Raw genomic sequence first — 25,391 nt, 5'->3', positions numbered from 1 at the left:
GGGGAAGGAGGTGGCCGTTGGGCGGCGAGGCGGAAGTGGGTGTCCGTGCCCGTGTGCGTGCTCGGCCGTGAGGATGCGGGTGAAGGTGCTGAGCCGTAATCCCGACGACTACGTCCGGGAGACGAAGCTGGATCTGCAGCGAGGTGAGAGCAGAGGGAGAGATGGAGGGAGGGCGGCTCTGGCTGGGCCGCCATGCGCTGCTCGGGGGCTCCCGCGCTCCTCCTATGGCCGCGGGGGTGCGAGCGCTGCGCGGCGCTTTCTTGTCCCGGTTCTGGTTCTCGTGGGGCGCCCTCAGTGCTGCGTGGTTACTCATAGGAACGTTTTGTACTTGTTGCTGATTCTTTGCTGGCGCCTCATCGTGTAGTACATCCTATACTAAGATTGGAGAGTCTTGCTGGTTTTACTGGTGCTCTTTCGCTCTTTTTTCCTGGTATTTGTCACAATTCTTCTTGCGTGATCGCACCTTTTCATCTCTAAGATGATGAAAATGAGACACAGCTTCTCCTTAGTGTCAGAAATCAAATGTGTAAAACCAGCAGCCCTTGTCAGAAGGAGCAGGACCATATATCATACTTAAAAGGGGATTATAAACAGGAGAGCAGTCAGCCTTTTACTCAGATAGATAGTGATAGGGCAAGGGGGAATGGCTTTAAGCTCAAGGAGGAAAGGTTTAGGTCAGATGTCAGGGGAAAGTTCTTTACAGAGAGAGTGGTGAGGTGCTGGCACAGTCTGTCCAGAGAGGTTGTGGATGCCCCGTCCCAGGAGGTGTTCAAGATCAGGTTGGATGGCCTCCTGGGCAGCCTGGTCTGGCACCAGATCTGGAGATTGGTGGCCTGCATGTGGCAGGGAGGTTGGAACTTGATGAGCCTTGAGGTCTCTTCCAACCCAAGCCATAGTATGATCTTGGGGTTTGGTTTTATGCAGCCATCTTAAGCGAGATGGTAGGCCCACAGCAGTTTAAAGTGCATGTACTTTGTTGGTTTGATTCAGAGATAAGTGGCTGTGCTGTCATACCAGTTATTCGTAATTATTTCATTGTGGCTTTGTAACACACTGAAAAAGAGTAAAGTCACCAGCTGGGACAGGAACTTAACACATCTTTATTTTCCTGGTGTGATTTGTATGTAAGCTGTTAAAACAAATTCTCTGTCGTGTGACAGGGTGGTACACAATTCAATTTCATCATATTTCAGAGGTTTTAGTGTGTGTCAGATATCCTTTGGAAGTCAGCAGGCTGAACTAGGGATTACTTCATGGTGCATGATCTGGTGTCATTTGCTCCATTGCGCTTTCAGCCTTTTTGCACAAACCAGAATGGAGCAGGTAGCACAGAAGCACCCTGTCAATGCCCGCTGTCTTTCCCACTTTCTTGCCAGGTGTATCTGCATGGACAAATGCAGGGTGGCTCTTAGTATTGGGTGTAAAAATCTCAGTGTCCTAAAAACTCCCCACCTGGCAGGAAAGTTAATGGGAAAAGTTTCCTAATTCAATTCACCTTGACCTACAGTTCTTATTGCATTACTTATGCCTGTGTTACTCTTCTTGCAGTTCCAAGAAACTATGACCCTGCACTGCATCCATTTGAGGTTGCACGTGAGTACGTCAGAGCTCTGAATGCAACAAAGCTGGAGCGGGTGTTTGCAAAACCTTTTCTAAGCTCACTCGATGGCCACAGAGATGGAGTTAATTGCATAGTCAAACACCCCAAGAGTTTGTCTACAGTGCTGTCTGGAGCATGCGATGGAGAGGTAAGCAGTAGTTAGAAACTTCAATGAAAAGGTCTGTTTCTTCTTTTTCACTGTTAAATGCTCCCTACTTCGTGTGGTTTTTTTTTGTAGCTGTGGTATTACCTTTTGTTCAGATGTGACCTTCTCTCAGAAGGTGCAGCTTGCCCAGTTCAGGACAGTGTTCCTCAAGCTGTAGGTTGTGACCTCCCAATGCATGCAGAGTTTAAAACAGCTTTAGGCAGCAGCTCTCAGCAGTGAGTAGCAGCAGTTCCTCATACTGCAGCTGTGAATGTGGACTATTTGCAGCCTGTAATTGTTTTTCTTCCTATTCTCCACCTGCATCCCCTCCAAAGAAGGTGAGCTGCTGCAGTCAGAAGATTACATCAGATAAGATGTGGGAAGGGATACACGATCAGAAACTTTGTGGAATAGTATAGCATATTGTTTAAAAACAACAACAACCACCTCTTCATTTGCTTGAAATTTTAAATAGATATTTAAAAATATCAATCAAGGGTACTTTAAGAGTCAGCTACAAGGAGGGAGGGAATTGCCTGTCTTCTCTGTACTCTCTCACAGACTTCTTCATTTGATAGGGTTTGTATATTTTAAAGAGGTATTCTGGGTAGCTGGCTGCTTTCTGCCTTTTACAGAATGTATGCACGTCATGTGGTGGTGTAGGGGAACTTCTCTTTTTTTTGAAGAGATGGGAAATATATTTATGTGAAACCAGACTTCTTATCTGCTGGTAGAGCAACTGCAGTACTGAGTGCTGACAGTACATGGAAATGGAGCTCCTGTTTCTTTTTTTTTTCTAAATGGGCCCAATTTCTCAAACTGAAATATTTGTGGAAGCTGGACATCTGTATAAAATGAACTGCAGCAACTGGACTGAGAACACTTTGTTTGTTGCAGAGGTTATTTTCTTGTATTTTTCACTTTAAAGAGTTTATATTTGCTAGAACCATAATTGCTGTTGTTTCTTAGCAAGAATTCTAGTTCAAAAATAGGGGAATGTAAAAATAAGTGTACAGTCTAGATGGGATAAGAAGTGAAAAGTTGCACTTCAGAATTTTTTTTCAACAAGGGAATAAATAATTTCAACATTATAAAATCTGGTCATTGTTCAAGCCAGCATAGGTAGTTTGTTACAGCATGTGTGAGCTCTTGTATTTGAGTTACAGGCTGTAGGGGGGGAAAAAAACTTAAGAACATACAGAATACTCTTGCTTTTTTGACAGGTTAGAATTTGGAACTTGACCAAACGACAGTGTATTCGTGCTTTGCAAGCCCATGAAGGCTTTGTTCGAGGCATGTGTGCTCGTTTCTGTGGTACATCATTCTTTACTGTAAGTATATTGTTGCTCCTTAATGTAGTTTAACACCTGTTCACCGTTTGTTTTCCAGTAGGCAACTTCTCTTCTATACAGCACTTAACAAGCACCAATTCTGAAGCTATTTATATTTTATTCAATTTGTCTCTGAACCTGACAATTGCTTCTGATGAAAATGCTTTTTGGTGCTGTGTTATGGGTGTAATTGAAGATTATGGAAGAAATAAATAGAGATAATTGCTAGAGGATAGCCATCTAATTACATTTTGAGTAAACTAGCTTTTGTTAGAGCAACAAGTATATTACATTTATTGGAAGATGTATGAGTATTTACTTTTCTAAATATTTCTATAGCCTGTCGTTAAAGATAGGCAGGTAATTCAGGATGGCTTCCATTGGATAATTATGTTCAGTAAGGTTATGTGAGTAAGGCTTTATTCATTTGCATTAACTTCATGTAACTGAGTTGCATGCAAGCGGTCTGAAAGTAGTGAGTCTTCCTGTTTGCATTAGAACAATTCTGTGATGATAAAACAATTAATTTCTTTAACACTGTAGAGTGCTGAGGTATATCTTTTGAGCTTGACAGAAAAGAAATTGCTCGCCTCCTCCCTCAAGAGCTATTTTAACTACTACATATTTATCTCTTCTGAAGTAGATACCAGGTTATGAGGACACCAGTTACAATGTCAGGAATATCTCAGCAGGAAATTCTTAATGACTCCAAATTACTCTTTGTCAATCAATCTTTCTGAAAATTGAGAGAGGGGAGGAAGAAACAGAAGTAGCACTGTCAGAAGAGGAAGTTTGACTTGTATAGTTAACATTTTTGTCTGCTTCCCTGGCCCAGGTCACTGTGCAGCGATGGGGAAGGTTGTTTTAGCATAGTGTGAGAGGCGATGTGGTGTTAGGCACACGCAACTGGAGCACCTGAACTGGAGTGCCTTACAACAGTTTAAATGCTAATCAGATGATTCCCAAAAGATAACGTGGAGTTCAAGGTGCCATCTGATTAAGAATCACAAAACATAGCCTGACATAACTAGTTTCTCTTTACAGCTTACTTTTTCTACTATTCAGTGCTGGAAGCGTCTCCTTTAATAGTTGGAAAGTATCCGCAGTGACAGCTAGATCATAGAGGATTTTTTGGGAGCAATGCTTAGATGGTTTAAATAAAACTTAGTTTAAAAATCTTACATGTTTTAATCTTTTTTTTTTTTTTGTTGCTTAAAAAGCAATAAAAAGGAAATTGCTCTCCTGCTTCCACAGGCAGGCTGTATATAAGCAGCAGCCACCTGGAAGTCAATTTCTCTCTCACATTTTCTTATTCCTCTACCTCAGTTTTTATTGCTGATATTACGTAGCACAGAATACCCCTCTGGCCAGTTCAGGTCAGCTGTTGTTTCCTCCCCTCTTTCCCCCCAAGTCTTCTTGCAGTCTTCTGCAACCCAACCCTAGCCTACTTGCTCATGGGAGCGTCAAGGATGATAACAGTGCAAGCACTGTTCAGCAGTTGACAAAACACTAGTGCTGCCGGCACTGTTCTTGCCACACATCCAAAGCCTGGCACCATATGGACTACTGTGAAGAACGTTAACTTTACCCCAGCCAAGCCATGTATAAACTTCATCAGTTCTTAGTGAAATATTATGACAAGTGAAACCAATTTTCTTGCAGGTATGAAAGTGAATGGTGAACAGAGAGAGCACTTTATTTTTGTAAATCTAATAATCCATTCTAGTTTGCAAAGTTCCTCATATTTAGTTGCACAGATGTCTGGTGAATATATTTTTGTAAAATGCATCCTTTTTTCACTCTTTCTAGGTTGGTGATGACAAAACTGTGAAGCAATGGAAAATGGAGAGCCCAGGATATGGAGAAGAAGAGGAACCAATTCATACAATTCTTGGAAAGGTAGTATAGCTAAGCGTTGATTTCCCACATACCTTTTGAATTAAACTGAGTCAATTCTTACCTAGCTTTTGGAGAAAAGAAAAATAGGTTGATATCACCTGTTATCACAGTGTGTTGCAAAGTGATGGCATCAAATTTTGTAATGACCCTTTTAAAGTACCTTCAAAATTTTATTCTAATTTATATTTAACTAGAGAGGAGTATCTCAAATGTTAGCAGAGACTGCTTAGTGCTGTCTGTACTAGTCATCACTCTCCTGGGAACTGATCAGATCTTCTGTAGTTGATTTCTGTTTAGCTGTGTGTTGTAAAAACTTATTCTTCATTAAATAATTTTCTTTTAATGCTGTATCTTACAGCATTTCAAAACAGAGTTTTGGTTTATTTTTGACAAAAGCAGGTGAAAAAATATATACTTCAGCACATTCAATTGTTCTTAAAATTAGTTTATCAACACTGAATGCTTTTTATGAATAGACAACTTGAAACTCTATGTCTAGTGATTATGTCTCACTTTCTAATTGAAAATTTGTACCCTTAAAATTCCATTTGCTTTGAAGTTAGGAGCCCACTTACAAAGCGTGGCTAATGCCCATCCATTGGAAGCTAGCAGTAAATGCATGCATTTCTGTCTTGTAGACAGAAAGAGCCCAGAATGTCAGCCTTTTGTAGAGCGGTACACCTAATAAGACTCAGTTTCCAGCAGGAACAGTAACTTGGTTTTCAGTTATATGAACAAATAAAAGCATGGCAGTGTAACATGTAATGATCAGAAAACACTTATACATTTGGTTTTGTAAGCTTTTTCTTTTTTCCACTTTACAGACAGTGTATACAGGAATTGATCACCACTGGAGGGATGCTGTTTTTGCCACCTGTGGCCAGCAAGTAGACATCTGGGATGAGCAAAGGACCAGTCCCATGTGTTCTCTGACGTGGGGTTTTGATAGCATAAGCAGTGTAAAATTTAATCCAATTGAGGTAACTTTTTTGTTATGTATTGGAAGTCAGTATTTTTCTTTATAAGCATAAGGTCTAAACTGTCTTAACATTATCTTTAACTGCTTTTTCCAAACAAACTTCGTTATGTGTTTCAATGTAATATGTAGGGGGCTTTATATATGTGTTTTCATAGGCATATTCTGTTAGAAGGTGGTACTGCACATTTATCTCTATCATTTCATCCTGTTGATGGGGGAGAAAAGGAAGCAAGGCAGGGAGGGCTGTGTTCTGCCTGCAGCAATACATATCTGTATCTCAGTTACATGGCTTAGTGTTTGTGAGGTTGTGGAGCTTTCATCTGTGGCGCTTGTGGCAGCAACTTTTCCTCTTGTGGCAGAGCAGCAGCCTCTAATCTTCTGTAGCAGATCATGGAGTGCTGAGGCTGGCTGCACTGGTAGCTGAAGTCAAGTCTGTTAGAAAGTGTTACTTATCAAGAGGGCTGGGTGGATTCTGAAACTTACTGGAAAAACTGTTTAAAGTGTTCAGAATTAGCTGCACGCCAAAAATGGTAATATATTTACTTGAGTGAAGGGAACTGCTGTTTGACTACCAGCTCAGTGAAATAGGTATCTGATATGAGTTATTGCTTACACTAGAAATTCTTAGGAGACAATACATACTGATCATTTATTTATTTGTTTATTCAGACATACCTTTTGGGCAGCTGTGCTTCTGACAGAAATATTGTGCTGTATGATATGAGACAATCAACTCCATTAAAGAAGGTATGTTCTCTGAATTTTAACAGAAGCTTCTGGCAGTAATAACCATACTGAATGTGAAATAGTCTAAGTAGTGCTAAAGGTAGAGAAAGCCAAGCTCTGTGATCTCATTGAGTTTTCATCTTTAATGTTGAGTCTTTTAACTGAGTTTGAGTAAATTTTGAAACTTAAACCATGCAGACTTAAAAGAGCCTTTTCCTGCATTGAGACAGGCTGTCGTGCTCACTGCATTGTAATTCTTGATAAAGTGCCTGACCTGACAGCAATTTCACAATAAGAACTTCATGTTCTTGTATTGCATTCTCTGTATGTGTGATTTTTTTTCTTTTTTTTTTTTCCCCCTCCTTGCCAGAAATAAACAAGGTAATTCCTAAGGCACTTTCTTTCCACCACTAGAGAGCCTCGCTCTGCATGTGGAGGAGTCTTTTTCTTTTTTGTGGAGATAAATCCTTCTCTATGTATGTACTGTAAACATTTCATAGCCAAGTTCTCAGGACCTTCATAATGCTGTCTTGTCTTAATAAGGACTCTTTTTCTTTTTTCTCCCTTGCTTAATGACTAAGCATATCTACAATCGGTCAAAAGTAGAAGGCAACTGCTACAGGTCTAGATGGTTCTGAAATGCTATTTAATGTTTTCACAGTGACACGAATCATTCTCAGCCCAGGTTTCCATGCAGAATGCCAGAACTGTACAGAGGGTCCTCTTCTTAGGCTCTCTTTTAGTTCCAAATGCCACTGCTGCAATAAACTGAGTGCTGTAAGTTGAAGAGAATCAATTATGAAACAAGATACAGAGCAGAGACCTTGACTAAACCTGACCCCTTTTGAAATAGAAGCTGGATTTCCTAGCAGTATTAGAGCTACTTTGAGCTATGATTTAAAAGACTTATTTTACGTGTAGTCTGTTTCAGTTAGTTTTGTGATCATTTTGCAGTGCCTAGAAAACTTGAACAGGGGAAATTAAAGAACCCTCTTAGATTGTTTGCTTCTGTAATAATTATATATCATTTATATTTAAAAAAACAATAATGGAATTTGGACCAATTCTAGTGTACAGACTGCTGTAAACACAAGGTTTTTCATTGGCCTATCCTTTCAGTAAATTTCAGCTCTCAGAATTGAGGTCAGTTCAGACAGCTGATGATTGCATTCTGCTCTGGATGCCTGTAATTTCTGAAAATTAGTAGTATTTTGCAGTACAGACTTCATATTGGGCAGAATAACGTCACCTAGGAAATGAGGATTTATGGAAAACGTGAGTCATAAGGATATGAACACACTCAAAGGACACAATCCTTGTTTTTTGTGTAGGTTCAGTAGAGGCCATCAGTATTACATTGTGTTCATTATTTAATAAATATAATTGGTAAAACTGTATTTTGTTATACATATACATATGTGTATTTTTTGATATGGTAAGGTGAGAGCAGAAATACTCAAACTTCAGGATTTTCAAGTAGGATTATGGCTGGCCTGCAGTGTTACAGAAAATGATCTATTTGTTTGTAAAGAGCCCCATAGTTATACATCAGAATGTTATAATAGCTTTGCAGATGCTGGTTCAGAGCATTAATTAATGACAGTATTCTCTGAAATACCATTTCCCAGGCATGTTTGTTTATACAGTATTTAACAGTATACATTAATGTAGCTGTAAATATGATGAAGTCAGATCTTTAAGATGATCCAGGTTTACATGTTAGTTTCTGGATAAATGACTGATGAGAAGTACTTGCTTTCAAGATGGCTTGCAAAGTAAAATTTAGTTGCAGTGATGGCGTGTTGAGGGGCAGGAAGTCTTGAGTTCCAATCATAGTGCTGCTAAATATACATCTCCTCAAGTATGTTGCTACTGGTCTACCATGCTTGTATATCTAGAAGGTGTTTGCTTATCTCTTGTGATATGAGAAGCTTTAAAATATAACCAGTATTTTACTGTCTGCAGCAAGGTATCAATGGGTAAATGTCTTTCAGGTTATCTTGAACATGAGGACAAATACACTCTGTTGGAACCCCATGGAAGCTTTTATTTTTACTGCAGCAAACGAAGATTACAAGTAAGTGTTATCCTGCTTGTTGATAATCCTGATCGTGGTATGTTGTTCAGTCTGCTAGTGACTTATCATCATGTTAAAATACATTTAAAAAAAACACACCTATGTAAACTGTAACTTTGAACATTTAAGTAGTAACCCAGCAAATTATAAACTCAGTGACTTAAAAAGGGAAAAAACAAACAAAAAAAACCCCACAGAACAGACCCTACAATTGGTACTAGACTGCCTGTTCCTCTTCCAGGCAGCCTGTGCAATTTACAGAAATACAGTTTTAACCTATGCAAGCATAATTTACAGTAGGACCTGGAAGGGAAATAATATTGGTCCAGTCTGAGGCAATCAGTATAAGTGTTTATTTTCTTACCAGGTCTTATGAAGCTTGATATATTGTACCAATCACCTATTTTGATGAGAACATCTCTTAAAATTAATCTTTTATGAAATGGTTCCAAAGACTGCAGTGCTTACCCTTTCAGTTTCTCAGAGCTGTTTTTTACTTCTGGGCGATACTGTGCATGTGAATAGCTAATCTGCTATTGAAAAAGCTGCCTCTTCAAAACTAGGCCACTGCAAAATGTGCTCTGTATCCTTTTTTCCAGGAAGTCAGTGATCTAACAATAGATCACTGCTTTCTTTTAGAACATAGGATTTTTTATCACTTATCTTAAGGCTGTTTTTCCAAGGAGATAGAATCTGGCCCAAACCTTGAAAATTGACATTGTACTGAAAGTATTACTTTTCACCTGTTCTGGTTATGGTGTGATAAGGCTATCTAATCTATTTATACATCGCTGTTTTCCCTGCCGTAAGCTAAATTTGGTAGCCATTAAGGTAAATTCTTCTCTGGTAAACTGTGTGCAGCGTGTATCAAAAACATGCATGAAGTGTTAGCTGATTACATGAAGTAGCAGTTTTGAAAGTGATGCTAGCATACTTTTTCTTGAGAATTCATGAGGAGGAGGTATAGTTGCCAGTAAGTAATTGAGTAGAAGACATTGAATTAATTCCAACTATGCATTCATCTGTTGGAAGGAGGGTGAAAAGCTTACTGCTAAATGAGAGAATTTTAATATAGTAGTTTTACCAAATAGTACACTTAAAGCTAATTTAATTAAATGCTTTGTCTGTAACTCACCTTTATTTATTGGTACTGGGCAAATAAATGATGTATGCAGTTATTACACCTTACTATGTATCAGCAGGTTTTGTTGATTCACAGGAGTACAAGTAAGCCTCAGCTGTTTTGCCTGAGCTGTGAAGTGCTTAACAGCAAACCAGCTGTGCTCCAGCAGAGCTGGAGTTCTATGTTCATTTTCATTTTTACAGGCAGTGTAAATGGTGCGGGTCTTCAGCTCTGCTGACGTAGCGTCTCTTTGTGCTGAAGGACCAAGCTTTGCTTGGATTCCTACAGTCAGTGGTTGTCTGGTACAAAGACAACTAGGCTATAGGGAAAGGTGCCAACCAAACAGGAATTTCGCAGCAGACATTGAATTACCAGGAGATTGAAATATGGGAAAGTCTAGAAACCTAGGAGTTGATGGGCTTGACATGATGAGGATAACTGATTGAGAAGTGCTTGTCTGAGTTCACATGATATATCTGAGGAGGGAGCTGAGAAAGGCAGTGTGGTAGTTGGACAGATAGGCAAAGTCAATGGCCCAGGGACAGGTGCTGTACGGAGTGGTAGAGATCTTTGTTATTTGAGAGTGAGCAAAAAAAACCACCAAGGTCTGGTTCAGCCTCTAGTTATTACGCTTTTTTTCAGGCTCTAAGCACTGCATCGTTCTTTCATTTGTTACTTGTAGTTTTGAAGAATTCTCTCTTGAGGTTTGGTGTGTGCATGATTAAAGCAGCTGTTAAGCAAAAAGAACTATTCACTTTGGAGTTGTTTGGATATTAAGCAGTTGATATGTTTATTTTGCAGCTTGTATACTTTTGACATGCGCTACCTTACATCACCTGTGATGGTGCACATGGACCACGTGTCTGCTGTTCTTGATGTGGATTATTCACCCACTGGGAAAGAATTTGTTTCTGCCAGCTTCGATAAATCTGTCCGCATTTTTCCTGTAGACAAAGGTCACAGCAGGTGAGTGATTTTACAACTCTGTCTTGTTCTCCTGCACCTCAATAATCCACAAAAGTTCTTAATTCCTAACTTTGCTGAGGAATTCACTTGCAGTGGATCTGGAAGCCTTACTCTGTATACAACTTGACACTAACAGGTCATGTAACCAACAGCTAATTCTGGAATGTCTTAGAGTAGAACTTGTATTTAATAAGTAACTGTACTTTAGCTATTTTGTATTAAAATTACAGTGGAGTCCTATTGGTACAACTTCTGAATTATGTTATATTTGGCTTTTTTTCTCCTGTTTTTTGTTTTCTGCTGCATAAGTATCCAGGATGGAGGCTATGTGTCTAAGAAAGCATTAGTTACTTATATAGAAGACCTACTTCCATTGCTGTGTGTGATACCACTTATTGTATACTAAATTTATCTTTTCCCCTATGCATACTCTATGAATTTGTACTTTTTCCATGACAGCTTTCCAAGAAGATGGAGCATCAGTTCTGAACTACTGTTCTTATGTGTAGTTTTTTTTAACCAAGATCAGTCTCCTTTTCTTTCCCTGTATATCTGTCTACAATCTTTATAGGTCACTTTGTACTGTGTCACCACTGAAGTTCACAGTGCCTGATGATATTGTAACATCTGGTTTTCCAGCACTGTCTTAATCCTGTATGGATGATTAGTAAAGATGCTGTGAAAATCACTGTTGTGGATTCCCAAGGATCAGTATGGAATGCTTTTGTGATCTAATTCCATGCACTGCAGTACAGAGTGTTCATACTTTGTTAACCAGGTTCTGAGGCATATGACAGTGCTGTGAATACAGTTCAGTTTGAATTAGATTTTCATGTATTATTTCATAAAGCAATGTTTTAAATATTTTGCTGAAGTTCAGATTGAATCTGTTTTCATTATTTTCTTTTTCAATTTGATGAAAATCAAAGCAAGTTATCAGGTTGATCTGGTATCATTTGTTCTTCATAAACCCACCTTCATTATTCTCTGTCAGCCTTTTGGGGTTTTTTCCCTCCTTTATTCTTTTTCTTTTACTCTCCTTCCACTGTCTCCCCACCTTAACTTTGTCCCCCAGGATGGTTTAAATTTCAAGTGATTTAGAGGGGATGGGGAGTGCTGAGTATTAATTGGGAGGACTGTGTCTTTATTTTGGGTTGTTGTAATTTTGTATGCATTACTTAACGTGTCTGTATGCTCCTGTACCTCATTAGAGATTGAGAAGGGCTGTAGTTGTTTTCCTTTATAACATAACCTATGAGTAGTTTTAATTGTTTTTCCTGTCCTGCAATACTACTTGAAATATAGTTAGGCAGTGTAATGCCTTTGTGTTTTTTTTTTTTTTTTTTTTTTAACTTTTCCTACTTTTCTACTGTTAAACAGCATGGTTAAAATCTGCTCCCCAGGTTTTCTGTACTGTGGAATGTTCACAGGAGGGGTGATAGGTGTAGTTAAATCACTTCATTGAAATAACAGATCCCATAATGCAGCAGTAAAAGAGTTAAAGGCTTTATTCCACATTACAGCAGGTTGTTAATAAGGAAGACATTTTTCCTCTTTTTCTCATTCTTTTTCCCTGAATGAAACATTTTCTCTTCCTCTCCTTTTCTCTTTTTCTGTCTTTTTCTTTGACTGCTATAAATCCTAGTGGGGAAGAGCCTTTCAAATGAAGAACTTAGCTTTGTATAAGCTGACTGGGGCATTCTGGGACACGTAAAATTTGCTAAAAGCTGTACTCTTTGGGACCAGCATAGTTGAAATAAATCCTGTGGAGGGATAAAAGATCTCCAAACAGAATATCTGATCCCTTTTGGGAAAACAGGGATGATACTTAGGGGTATTTATGAACAAGAGCCCTGATTGGGTTCCTATTCACTCAGACTTTTGATCTCCCACCAGACTGAAACTGAATCTCCTAACTTCCACTGCTTTGTATTTAAAAAAAAAAAAAAAAAAAAAAAAAAAAAAAAAAAGTTGTATAGCCATGAGAAATACCATATATTAGGAAGCTGATTTCAAGTCAGTAAATGCCTGGTAAATGGAATTTGATGTCTGTGTGGGTTTTTTTTAAATGACATATCCAAGTTATTTGGCCATCTTCTGTGTTTTTCCTTTCTCTAAAAATGGAATTTAATCAGTTGTGGTGAAAGCAAGAGAAGGGAGAGAGGCTGAAAATTCAGAGAGGAAGGCAAAATCCTGAATTCCTCAAAGGTGAATGAAAAAAATGCATTACTGAGCCAAATATTAAAATGACAGTAACTACAGCAATGCTTATGGAAATGCATATGTGCTTACACAGTATTAAACCTTAATGTCAGTAAAACCTGATGTAAGCATCAGTGTTTTTGGAAGGTACTTGTGCACAGTTCTTTGCAGTGTTCCTGTAGTGTAGAGCATCACTTGAGTGTGAATTGCAGTGACGGTTAATGTTACAAAAGCTTACTTAAGGTGATACATGGGTTATATGTTCTTCTCACACTCCCACACTGCCCAGATCAAGCTCAGTCTAGTTGTTCATGGCTTCTGAATATTGATTTTGTATTTCTCTTCTGCTGCTATTTGGGTTTTAAAGATAACTGGGTAGAGGGAAGGGGATGGTCTCAGCTGCAGTGCGTGACTGATGAGCCACAGGGGTTGGGAGCAGTGGGTGATGCTGTGTTCTGAAAACTATTTAAAACCAAAAAGTAAAAACTTGTTCTTTTGTGAACAGAAAATTCTGCTATTTGAAAGGCGACATTGGTAGGAAAAGAGATAATAAACCATTTAAAAATGTTTCTCTTTACTTTAGAGAGGTGTATCATACAAAGCGGATGCAGCACGTCATCACTGTAAAATGGACTTCAGATAATAAATACATTCTGTGTGGCTCAGATGAGATGAATATTCGTCTGTGGAAGGCCAATGCTTCTGAAAAACTGGGGGTGGTAAGAGACTTTTTTGCTTTTTGTTATCACAAGGCTGGATGTTTGAGGTGGTTTTTGTTATGACAGCTGGTTAGCCTGTTCAGCTTCTGACACTATATTCCTCAAGGAAAAATGTAAAGTTGTAGCATGACTTGTATTTAATTTGAAAACTAACATGTGCAGTACAGCTCTTTGTGTTTACTGTGGCTTTTAGTAAGATTGAATGCGCTTTTATCACTACACAAGGTAGCTTTTTCATCTTGTTTAATTTTAACAGTAATGAGTTCTGATGTTTTTTTCTTGATGCTACAGGTGAGTATGCATAACCTTGCACTAAAAGCAGTACATTTGAGTTTGCTACGTGTAATTGTCTACTAAAGCTTAAGGTTACTGCTTATATAAAATTTTGACCTGACTGACTCATGTCGAGTCTGTGCCACGATAAGCATATGCACTGCTGCAAGTAAACTCTACTACAGTGCATAGCTGAGATGGTCATTAGCTTATGTAGCTCTCAAATATCAAGCGTGTGAGCTAGACTGAGCTCTATTTAATACAATTATACAATGTAGCCAGTTTGGTTGAAGCCCTCCTAGTAAGAGAGGACTTCAAGCTAATTAGTTGCATATCTTTTCAGTTACACGTGTTGAAGAGGTTATTAGTGGACAAAGCCAAAATGTTCTGTTACAGTTACCACTTGCATATATTCATTCACACAGCTGAGTTAAAGTACTGAGTATTGACTTTAGAGAGAGAATCTGATGCTTTGTCCACTGGAAGTAATGCCTTCATGTAGCTTTATGTTGTCAAGGTACCTTGGGGTTGCTTACACTGCGTTTTCTGAGCTCATCAGAAAAAGCAAAACTGTCAAGTAATTCTTGGAGGAATTCCGGCTTGATCTTGTAGAATACTGAGGTGGGAGGAGAGGGAAGCTGGAATTCAGGGAAGAATACTGTACTGTTAAAGGGACAGATCTGTTCCATACAGCTGTTTGTGTGGGGGGAATGTTGAAGTGATAATGTCTGCAGGGAGGGAGGTGAATCTGGGAGGGGTGGTGGGTCAGTGGGAGCACTGAGAGTGCTGGGCATGCAGGGTGGATTGGGAAAGACCATGAGCTGCTGTGCACTGGGGAAGATTGCATATGGAGCAGTGCAGCTGAAATGATGAGCATGTCTTTAACCATAGCTCAACATAAGCATTCAGAAGGCTTGGTATTTTTTCTCATGCTTGCTATAAAGTAAAGGGGGGGAAAAAAGTCTCTCTAACATGCTGTTCCAGAACAGAATAATCTGTGGTATTTTTACCACGCATCTTTATTCTGTAACCTTTTTGTGATGGACAAGTGGGTAAAAAGAATGTCAAAATAGCATTTTTGTATAGAATGATTACTAACATTTTAAAATAAAAACAAAATTCAATCTGTTGACTACTAGATAACATCAGCTCCTTCCTATGGAAGAATAAGGATACTTTGCTTTTAGAAGTATGTGCAAAACTGACTGCTTAGAATCATAGAATCAGGGTTGAGAGAGACCTCTAAGATCCTCCAGTCCAAGTGTCCACACATCGCCTGTATTTCCCACTTAAACCATGTCCCTCAGTACAACATCTAAACATTTTTGAGAACTTCCAGGGACTTCTGTGTCACAGGAATGCTATGTACTGAAGGGACTACAGCACTGTAGTCCAAGTACCTGAGAAAATGACATTCTGTCCTCTTCTGTAGTATTTGCATCAGTGAGAACTGGCTGTGGATGGGTCTAAAAGAGGCACTGCCAGTTTAGACTGTCAGGTGCTGAGTATGTTCTGCACGTTAATGCTCTTGTTCTTTAACCTGACTGTGAATTCTATGCATGATAGGCTGTGCCTGTTTTTTAAGTATATTGCTGCTATTTGGCATACCTCAGGGAGTCTGTGTGTAGGGTTGAGTTTGGCCGACAACTACCAAGATGACTGTCAGTTATCTGTAACATGTAGGATCAGTTGCATGTTTCTTTCCTTCTTTATTTTTCATTATCTGTAACTGAAGTTACCATTTAGAATAAGCATCGTGTTACCTTGCAATGTCGAAAAACACTTTAAGAAAGCAGGACTACTCAGGAAAACTTCAAAGGAACAGATTATGTAGAGCTACTCTTATTGCAGATGGATGGCGCTGATGAACTCGCAAAAATTATATTATAATAAAAAGTGATAATGTTTCACAGCCCTGTATCTTGTGTGGAAGCATGCTCAATCATTATATTGCTGAAACCTTGAATTAAAAAAGTTATAGAATTTTGAATATTGAAGTAGTTACTGTCTGGAGCTGCTGTAGCTGCTGTAAAAATGCATGGCAGCACTATGAAATCTTATTTTTCACACGTTTGGAGATTAATTATAGGTGTGAAGACTTAGGGTGGAGTCTTTATGGCTTATCACTTTCTTGGATATAACTTCAGACTATCACTTGGATGCAGGCAGCAGTATTAATCCTTGTCCATCTAGTTGGGTTGTTCCTGACTTTGTTGCAGGTGTTAATGGCTACTTATCAGATTCCACTGTTTTTCTTTAGCATCTGCTCTTTGTTGGAGGACTGGTGTTCTTATCTTCACAGACATGTGCTCACTCAGTTTATAAATGTCCAGCTCTTCCACAGTCAGTGCCTATTTTTTGAACATTTCAAATATTCAAGCTGAACATTTAGTAATTCTGTCGGAAGTGTCAGAATGTGTCTTAAATGCTTAGTTGCTTGGTCTGCTATTTTTCTTAGCTGAGAAGATTTGATTGAATGACTCATCCAAAGGTCACAGTGTTTCTGATATAATGCCAGCATCTTGAATACATTGCATTTTGAGATGGATTTTTTTGGGGTGCGGAGGGATAGCAACCAACATCCTGCAAGAGAAACAGAGAAGGTAATCGTCAGATGTTGTGTTCTTTGTTGGGAGTGTATTCTTACCTGGAACTTCACAGTGCTGAGACAAGGGAGTTAGACTGAATACAGTATTTGGGTTGTGACTGATGAAAATTAATCCAGTCGGAGAGTTGTACTTCCTGAGCAGTGGCTACCCTAGCAGTCATCAGTTCTGACATGCGTGTTTCTTTAGGTTTTTAATGTATTTGGCATTGCACTCATTATTTAAAATCAGTGAAACACTGAAATAAGAACCCAAGTCTCTTAAGGAGCCAGAGGCATGCTGTCTCTGTTCCACTGACAATGAGTTTTTATGCAGGGGTAACAAACCCAAATCTTTCTGTTGAGGCAATTGCAGAAGTTGCTTTAAAATAATATGCAGTGCTTTTTTAATTATTATTTTATAAAAATTACTTTTTTTGTTGTTGTTGTTTTCCCGGTAGCAGTGTGAAGGCAAATAAGATTTTATAAGGTTTTGTTTTTAAAGCAGTAACCATGTAGCTCTGCATGTTCTGCAACAAAAGGCCCAATCTAACAGGAGTTTTAGGGTACTGCAAACTGTTCAAATACTGTACATAAAATGTGATGAGTTTGTGAGGCTTTTGTGCCTGAAGTCTTGGAGAGGGTTGGAATTTGTGAAGAAGAGGAATACCTTTGGATTGGAGGAAAAAAGTTACAAAGGTCCTAGCAAAAAGACTGGAAAAGCAGTGATAGAGTAAGTTTCAATTAGTAAAACCGTAAAATAGCTGAGGATTAGACAGTGCTGGGTCATTGGAGAAGAAAACTTGATGCTTGGGAATGATTTGTATCTCAGTAAGCATAAAACTAGTGTGAAAAATGGGTGTAATAGAAGTGGAACAGAGGTTTTATACATTCTTACAAGGCGCAGAAATGACAGCTTTCAAGTATGGACTGAATGAGATTGGAGAAAGTACAGTTACAAGTCTTGGTTTTGGTCTAGCAATGAGCGTAAGCAGGAGAGCATCAAAACAGTCCAAGTAATTGTATATCCTTTCAGTCTCCCTCTGGTATACGGTTCTGTTTTGTGAGATGGGGCTGATAACAAGCAGCACCAGTATTGTGTGACAAGGCATTCTCTTCAGAGTGATTTTCCTTTGTGATTCAGTGCACACGTAGCTCCATCCCTCTAGCTACGATTCTGTGCTCTTCACTTCTATGTTACCTTTCTTTTCTTTTGTCTGCTTAGATGTTAAGAAGCTGTAAGGTTTTGATTCAAGGGAATAATGAGTAATAAACTTCATAGCAATTGATTTTAGAGTATTTGCAGCATAGCAGTTGGAGAAATTACAAATAACAAATTATGTTGTGGGGAATTGCTGGGATATGTTTGCAGTCTAAAAATGTTTCATCTTTGTTCTATCTGCCTTAACTTAGAAGGGCAATCTGGACGGGAGAGATAAACAGCAACTTCCTATTCCCCTGCTGAATTAGAGGAAACTAATAGTGCAGAGTTTTTAAATACTGTGTGATACAAATGCACAGACTTAAAAGAAGTATGACTTGCTAAAGGTGACTTTAGCTCTGCAGTCAGGGCTCTGGAAAAATGCTTACCTTCCTTCTGCATGGAGGGGTCAGGAAATAACCAGCTTCTGTCATCTGGAGAGAGAAAAGAGGGCATGGTTTAGTGAAGCACGTATTTTCCTATTGCTGGCAGCTCGCACTTCAGGGCTCTTCCTCCCTCTTTTCACTGTTTGCTGCATAGCAGTGCTCTTGAGACAGCACAAATCCTTGCATACGCATGATTTCTGATTTCTCATACAGGGAGGGAGTTGGATGTTCACTTCAGGATATATGGAAAAAGGGTCGTAAGTCATCTGAGTGTGTCTCACTTGTGATATGGAAATCCCAATATATTTTTTTTTAATGTTCTACAGAGTGTTATAGTTCCTGTAAACAAAATCTTGAATCCTGCTACCTTGTGTTGCTGCCTTCATGGCATTTTCCTCAGCTCAAAGCATATGGAAAGCAGTGGTGTCTTCTTCAACTGTCCAAGATGGCCTCTGCAAGAGAGAAATTGGAATTTGGCACCTTACTTCAGTCTGCTTTCTTGGCTTGCTGGTATTTTTGGCAAATAGACACTCGTCAGTAATACAGGGGTCGTCTTGCTTTGTTTTCTTTTAGTCATCATGTGGACGCATAGCCTGGCATATTAGGCACTGACGTTCAGTAATTGAATGCCGAGACACCAGCTAGGTGCATTTCTAAAAGCTGTATTTCACACAGAGATGGGAAGAGACTTGGGTGTATCCACTACTTAATCTATATTAATTTTTTAAAGTAAGGTATCCTGGATGTATCTTTAATCTGCAGATTCACCTCTTGTCTGCAGAATCACCAGAGTTATACTAAATCTGCAGCGATTTGCTCTTCTTAAATTAAAGAAAAATAATTGAATATAATTAAAATAAAAGCTCTTTGATTTTGATTATGTTGGCAGTTTTGGGCGGAATGGGAACACCTGGGACTCATTGAGAGAGAACTAACTCTTGAGGCTGGCTCACTGGAATGAATTTCGCTAAAGAGACTGGCTTTATTGTATTAGAATTGAGGAATGTATTCACCTGCAATTAGAGAGGTTATGATCAATGTAGGTAAAGCAGAAGGGTTTCCATCTGTGAATAAGATGGTGTGGGCAAATGGAGATTAAAAGTTAATACTGTGATACTTGAGTAAGAATTTTGAGTGATGAGCAACTCTCCATCTGATACCTGCTTTGTTTTTGTCCCAGAAGAGAAACTGCTTTGCCGTATTTTTGAGTTATTGCTAACAGATCATTAGTGATATTTTTTAACTAAGTTGTATGAGTATAATATATCCAGAATTTATGCAATGTGATTGAAGTCATTTCTAAAGGTGACCTCTGGAGTAGAGAAGAAATAGCTGATTGCTAGTTTCAAAAGGGGAAGAAAAAAGTATGCTCCATAATGGAGGTGAAATTCCCACTTTTTTTGTGTAATAAATTGGGGAAGGGTTTGTTGTTCTGCCTTTTGTGTCTGTGTTTGTCTGAAACTCAGGTTCTGTTTGCTCTTCAGAAAGTAAGAAATCAATGCACTTAAGTCCATTGCAGGGACTGATTAACAGAACTCTGAACTACTGCTTTGTCCATAAGACTTCAGGTGCAGTTAGCAGTGGATTCACTGCATGGGGAAGGGTAAAAGACTTGTGCTGCTGCTTGTTTGAGAGCACAAAGGGTCTTTAGATGTCTGAAACAGTGGAGCTCTGTAGTGTCTTCACAAAATACAGGTAGGAAGGAGAAGACAGGGCTTGTTACAGTAACATATCTACAGCCTAAGTGACTTGTGCAGTACAGGGCTTTTCTTCATACATCTTCGCTTGCTGCTGTGGTTCAAGCCCATACGAATCCACAATACTTAGAAACTGCTATTCCTTGTGAAGCAGTGCATGCTTTAAGCAGAAACATTGCAGACAGTTTTTCCTTTTATGAAACAAGTGCTAGGACCAGAGGAAACATGCCTAGGTAAAAAATAAAAAGTCCTCCAGAGATTAAGCTGCAAGAAGGACACTTCTGACTTTCAGTGTTGTTAATGGTGGCTTAGACATAATTTTAAATGTGGATACAATTTGTCTTTTGGGGGTAACATTGGCACTCGTATATTTCATGTTTGTGATACAAGCTGGAATGCCCTGTGTACCATACAGGCAAGTTAATACTTGAATTTTCATATGCAACGTGCTTCCTAATGGATCAAGACACCATGTAAGGTTTTGGCCACGTACAGATCTGTCTGCAAAGCAGTTCATGAACGCAGTTCCTCTTCAGCTTTTGTACTTATACTGACTAGCAATTAAAACCTGCAAATCTTAGTTTCACAGCAGAAGTTACACTGGTTAGGAGAACAGCAGACTGAGCAAGGAAGTTTTACCCTATCAGCCTTTTCTATTCTTCCTTCCTTGTGTAGAGCACATTAAAATCTTGTTCTGGGAGAGTTCGGTTACTGCTCTGAACTTTGAGACTGTGATGTTTTATGTTTGAACAGTGAGTCATCATTGAAGTTGCTGGTTTTAATGTTTATCTACTGTAATTCCTAAATAGCTGTAAGCACTAAAACTTGCTAGAAAGAAGCCATTTGAATTAAAAGTTCAAACTGCTTTTTAGAGAAACCTGGAGTCAAGTCCCTGTTGTTTTATATGTTTACCTGTGTTGTTTTCCTTGTAGCTTGCACCACGAGAGAAGGCAGCTATGAATTACAATCAGAAGTTGAAGGAGAAGTTCCAGCATCACCCACAGATCAAACGCATCGCTCGGCACCGTCACTTGCCTAAGAGTATCTATTGCCAAATCAAAGAGCAGCGGATCATGAGAGAAGCTCGGCGGCGGAAGTATGTCTTCCTTTTCCACCTTTATTTTGTCCTTGTTTTAACAAAATGTTGACAAAACCGGTGCTGTGGCAGCAGTGTATGGGAATGTGTGAGAGGAGCAAGTGTGAGCTACTTCTAGCATCTGAAAAGGGATCAGGAATCAGTGGGTTGATTAACCTGTGATTGTAAGAAAAACACAGACAAATGCCAGCATCAACAAGGAGTGGCTGCTTCCCAGTAGTTTGCTGATGGACCAGGAGTGAATGTCATGTTATAAGGAGCTACAATGCTCTGTTACTGTGACATAATGCAACACTGCAATGGCAACAGAACAGCCTGTCTGGGGGGATGTTTCGGGGGTTTTGTGTTTTTTTTGTTGCTTTTTTTTTTTTTTTAAAGTCAGACTCTAGGATGAGTATTTTCAGTCACGTGGATCATTGTCATGTATTGGAGCAGAATATGGCATACTTTACTGTTAATTTCATAGCTAGAGTAAAAACAAAGGTGATGGGTTTTACTCATCTTTCAGGATTGCCTAATTTTAAGGGTGCTTAACAAAGGTGCACTGCTCCTTTTCAAATGGGGAGATATGTTGGTTTTAGTTAATAAAAGTAAAACTGTTATTATTGTATTTGAATTTTAAGATGTCTCCACTATTCGCTTAAGAAGCTGTTGTTTGATAAAACTTTGTGCTGACTACTGAACTGCATTTTTCTGCTTTCTGTTTCTAGGGAGTTGAACCGTCGTAAGCACAGCAAACCAGGATCTGTGCCAGTGGTGTCAGAGAAGAAGAAACATATTGTGGCAGTAGTGCAGTAATTGTTTTCACATATACAAAATGTTGCAATGAAAATGTCACGATTGAATGAATACACAGTACAAAATATTATGGGCATTGGTAAGACAAATGTATGGGCTCCAGAGATGTTGCTTTTCTTACAAGCATAAACTGATTCCAATTTGTGAACTCACTGCCTGCTTTGGCTAGTCATAAGAATTGGCCCTGGAATCATTTATTACCAGTCTGATGTTACTGCTCTAACTCTGTATTTCAGTGGAGCTTGACACTTCTGATGTGAGCAGATAGCTTGATCACTGGTGTTGGATATCAGTAGTTCAAGTTCTATGCTCTGATACCATTACAGCAAAATAAAATTGAAATTGATACAGATTTTTGAGAGGCAGGTAACTATTCTTTACATTAGAACCATAAAACCAGTTATACTTAGGGAAATTTTTGACAGAAACCTAGTAAAATAATGAATGACCTTAATACAATCGAGTAGATCTTGATTATTCCAGTTGGCAAATATTCTGCTTCCTATTTATTGCAGCACAATGTATTGTTTCCCTTTTATCTAAAAGAACCTCTCTACAAACAGTTGTTTTGTTTTGCTCTTAACTATTGTTATGACTTGACAAAACTTCAAAGACTGTTAAAGTTACTAATGTTAAGAAGAGCATAGTTGAATAAGTCTTTTTATATTAATTAAAACTCTCAATCTGGATAAAGATGGCACAAATTTGTAACAGACAAACTTTAGATGAGACTTAAAATAAGTTTCATATTTGAAGTTTATATTAAAAAATAATAATAATGAAAGCTTTACATTCCCCAAGGTACCAGTAGCCTGGAGGGTTTTGTTTGCGTGTTTGTTTTGACTGGGAAATGCTTTGCCTCTTTTCCAGTGAGGCAGATTTGGCTTTTTGCTTAGAGTTACTCGGGTCCTCAGGAAACTTCTGGAATTTACTGGGTCTTTTATTCTGTAACCCTCTTGCAGAAACGTGACGCATTTAGTGGCCATGAATGTTGCTTAGCATTTTCCATGCAAAAGGAGGTTTTCCAACCTTTTACTGCTATTTGCAGTCAGTAACTGCATTTCTTCCAACCCTCTGACTTTATTAGCAAAAAGTAATGAATTAAATTATAATAACCTAAATTTTTTTCCTCTTTGTAATTACCATATTGAGCGCTTGTTTTTGTTTCCTATACTGATCCTAACAGCCATAGGTGTTTGTAGCTTTTACTCTTTCACTTGTTTGTTTCAACGCTGCTTGGGCAAAGTTCCTGGATCATCATGATAAAGTGATAAGAGGCCATAATGTATCCTTTACTCTCTGGATCTCTTAACTTATGGAGCTATGCAGGAAGAAAAGCAGATTTGAAGAGCTATAAGTAGGATGATGAGAAGCAGTGGAACAGATCAGGGAATAGACTGATGCTGGCTGAGTGCCTGCTGCACTAATACAGTGTGCTCTGTGCCAAATAGTTTATTTCCTTCCTGAAACATTGAGAAAATTTAGGGAGATTGTGTGATCCACAGCACAGTTTGTGAAACAGCTGTAGTCAAGTCCAGAGCAATTTGCAAAATCAGACTGATATTCTGGAATTAGAATTTTCCAGCCTTAGCTCTTCAGGTTGAGTTGATGTCGTTGGTTTTTCATTTACTAAGTCATGTTAACTTCTGGTGTGAACAGGCTTTACCACGTCGGGTTCACTAGCTTTGGTGCAAAACTCTGAATGTAGCTGGAGAGGTTTCAGTTTGAAGTTAGGTTTGTCACAGCATGGAACTCTGCTGCATGGCAGAACTGTGTCCAAAGCATCTCTTTATGTTCAGAGTCCTTTCTGTGCTGTTGATTTCAGACAGGCCCCCAAGTGGAGCTACTGGTAGGATCAGTAAGATCTTCCTGTTTATCCAGTAAGAAAACCATAATCTCTCAGCTTATCAGAGAGATTGGTGCTGTACTGAGAAAAGAAATTTTAAAGATAGCAAAGTACTCAGAGGCTATTGCATTTGGATATGAATTCCTTTTCTTTTTCAAGTTCTGTGAGTTTGGTGTTATGCAGAGATCTTAGTCTTGTCATCAAATATATTCAAGTGGGGCACCTTCTTTTAACATTCTAAGGTAAAGCCTGTGTTCTGGAATCAGGTGTTCCCATGGCTTCACATGTTACTTGAAAACAGGGTAGGTGTGGTCTGGGCCTTTTTGACAGGAGGATGTTCAGAATTCTGCAGGTGGTGTTTGTGGTCTGTGTGCTCAGGGGAGCCCTGGGCACGGACTTGTACACACTCTCACTTGTCTCTCCATTCACTCACCATTGGTACTTCCCTTAAACGTCCCATAGAGAGTATTGCATATTACTGTAATCCACTTAAATCTCATAATAAATTTTACATGGTTCCCTCACTGTCTCTGTTCTATCCCTAAGTTCTCTTTCCCCTGTAAGAATCGTTTAAACAACCTCTTCAGTTTGCACAGCTTTCTGTGGTGTTTCTTGCCAGCTTCTAGTGGGTTTGGTACCATTCTAATCGTTTTAATCTCCTTTGGTTTTAGGACTAGTGATGCAGCATGCCTGATTTTCACTAATGGTTCTTCTGATCCTTGCCATATCTTTGTGTTTGAGATTAAGCAAAATAACCCAGGTAATGTGGACCAATAATGGGACAGTTGGAGTAGAGAATTCATCTTGCTTAGTCCTGGAGGTCTGCAATACCAATGTGGTGTGTTTACAGCTTTGTATTCCTGAGCTCCTCTTGTACTTGGTGGAGATAGAAATGTTTAAAATAAAGGAAAATAAGTACTTATAGGGAATGTTTTTATGTTAAGATTCAAAACTTTGTTGTATTTTATAAGTAGCGCTGGAATACTAAGATAGCTAGTTAGTGTCTGAGTATCTATTGAGACTGGGTCAGAGTCATGTACAGATCAGGTTTAAAATGAACAAAACCAACAGGAAGTGTTATGTGCCTTCTGGAAGTTTTTGTCTGTTGTTCAGTGTCCTGAAAGTCTGAAACCTTTGCAAGGAGATGAATGAGGTTCTGCAACTGAGGACAAAGAAATTTCTATGGGTAGCAGTTTGTGAGGAACTTGTAGAAGAGCTCAGTGCTATGTGAGAGAAGGTGGGCTTTAATTAGGAAGAAAAGACCTCTGTGCTCATGTAGGATGTGTAAGAAGGTATGTGAAGAAAAAAGGACAAAATCAAAAATCGTAGTTCAGTGCCACAAACTAAAATCTTTTGAAACTGGCATCCCTTAAGATATTAAATTGAAAAAATACAGACTTCCTTTGAGTTGAGGACAACATTCTTTAGGTGTGCTGCAAGACAAAGGCTGGATGTTGTGCTGAGGGACATGGTTTAGTAGGAGCTATTGGGAATAGGTGAACGGTTGGACTGGATGATCTTTTAGGTCTTTTCCAACCTTGGTGATTCTATGATTCTAAAGGTAAGGAATTTTTTTTTTCAAAGGTGATGGGTATTTACTGTAATACTACTGCCTTTAAGCAGAGCTGCTGTTTTTCAGCACCTTGAAAATTTCATCTGGAATCTCTGTGGATCTTGGGATATGAGGCGGAAGATCTTTTTTTTCTTCTTTTTTTTTTTGCAGTTTTTCTTATATAGATTAAT

At 38.8% G+C, this 25,391-nt stretch overlaps 1 protein-coding gene across 1 annotated transcript; it reads left to right on the top strand.

The window, feature by feature from the left end:
- The first annotated feature begins 9 nt into the window (after positions 1 to 9).
- DCAF13 (DDB1 and CUL4 associated factor 13) lies at positions 10 to 24,173 on the top strand. The gene is made up of 11 exons (XM_048939039.1): positions 10 to 143; positions 1,549 to 1,748; positions 2,969 to 3,076; positions 4,886 to 4,975; positions 5,800 to 5,955; positions 6,624 to 6,701; positions 8,675 to 8,757; positions 10,682 to 10,846; positions 13,632 to 13,767; positions 20,841 to 21,004; positions 21,715 to 24,173. The coding sequence occupies exons 1-11, from the start codon at positions 74 to 76 to the stop codon at positions 21,800 to 21,802; spliced, it is 1,338 nt and encodes a 445-aa protein (XP_048794996.1). The 5' UTR covers positions 10 to 73; the 3' UTR covers positions 21,803 to 24,173.
- Positions 24,174 to 25,391: the final 1,218 nt, after the last annotated feature.

Source organism: Lagopus muta, chromosome 3 (assembly GCF_023343835.1).
Source record: "Lagopus muta isolate bLagMut1 chromosome 3, bLagMut1 primary, whole genome shotgun sequence".
NCBI lineage: Eukaryota > Metazoa > Chordata > Aves > Galliformes > Phasianidae > Lagopus > Lagopus muta.
Note: the sequence above shows the minus strand (reverse complement) of the source record. Positions and strands in the feature narration are given on the sequence as shown.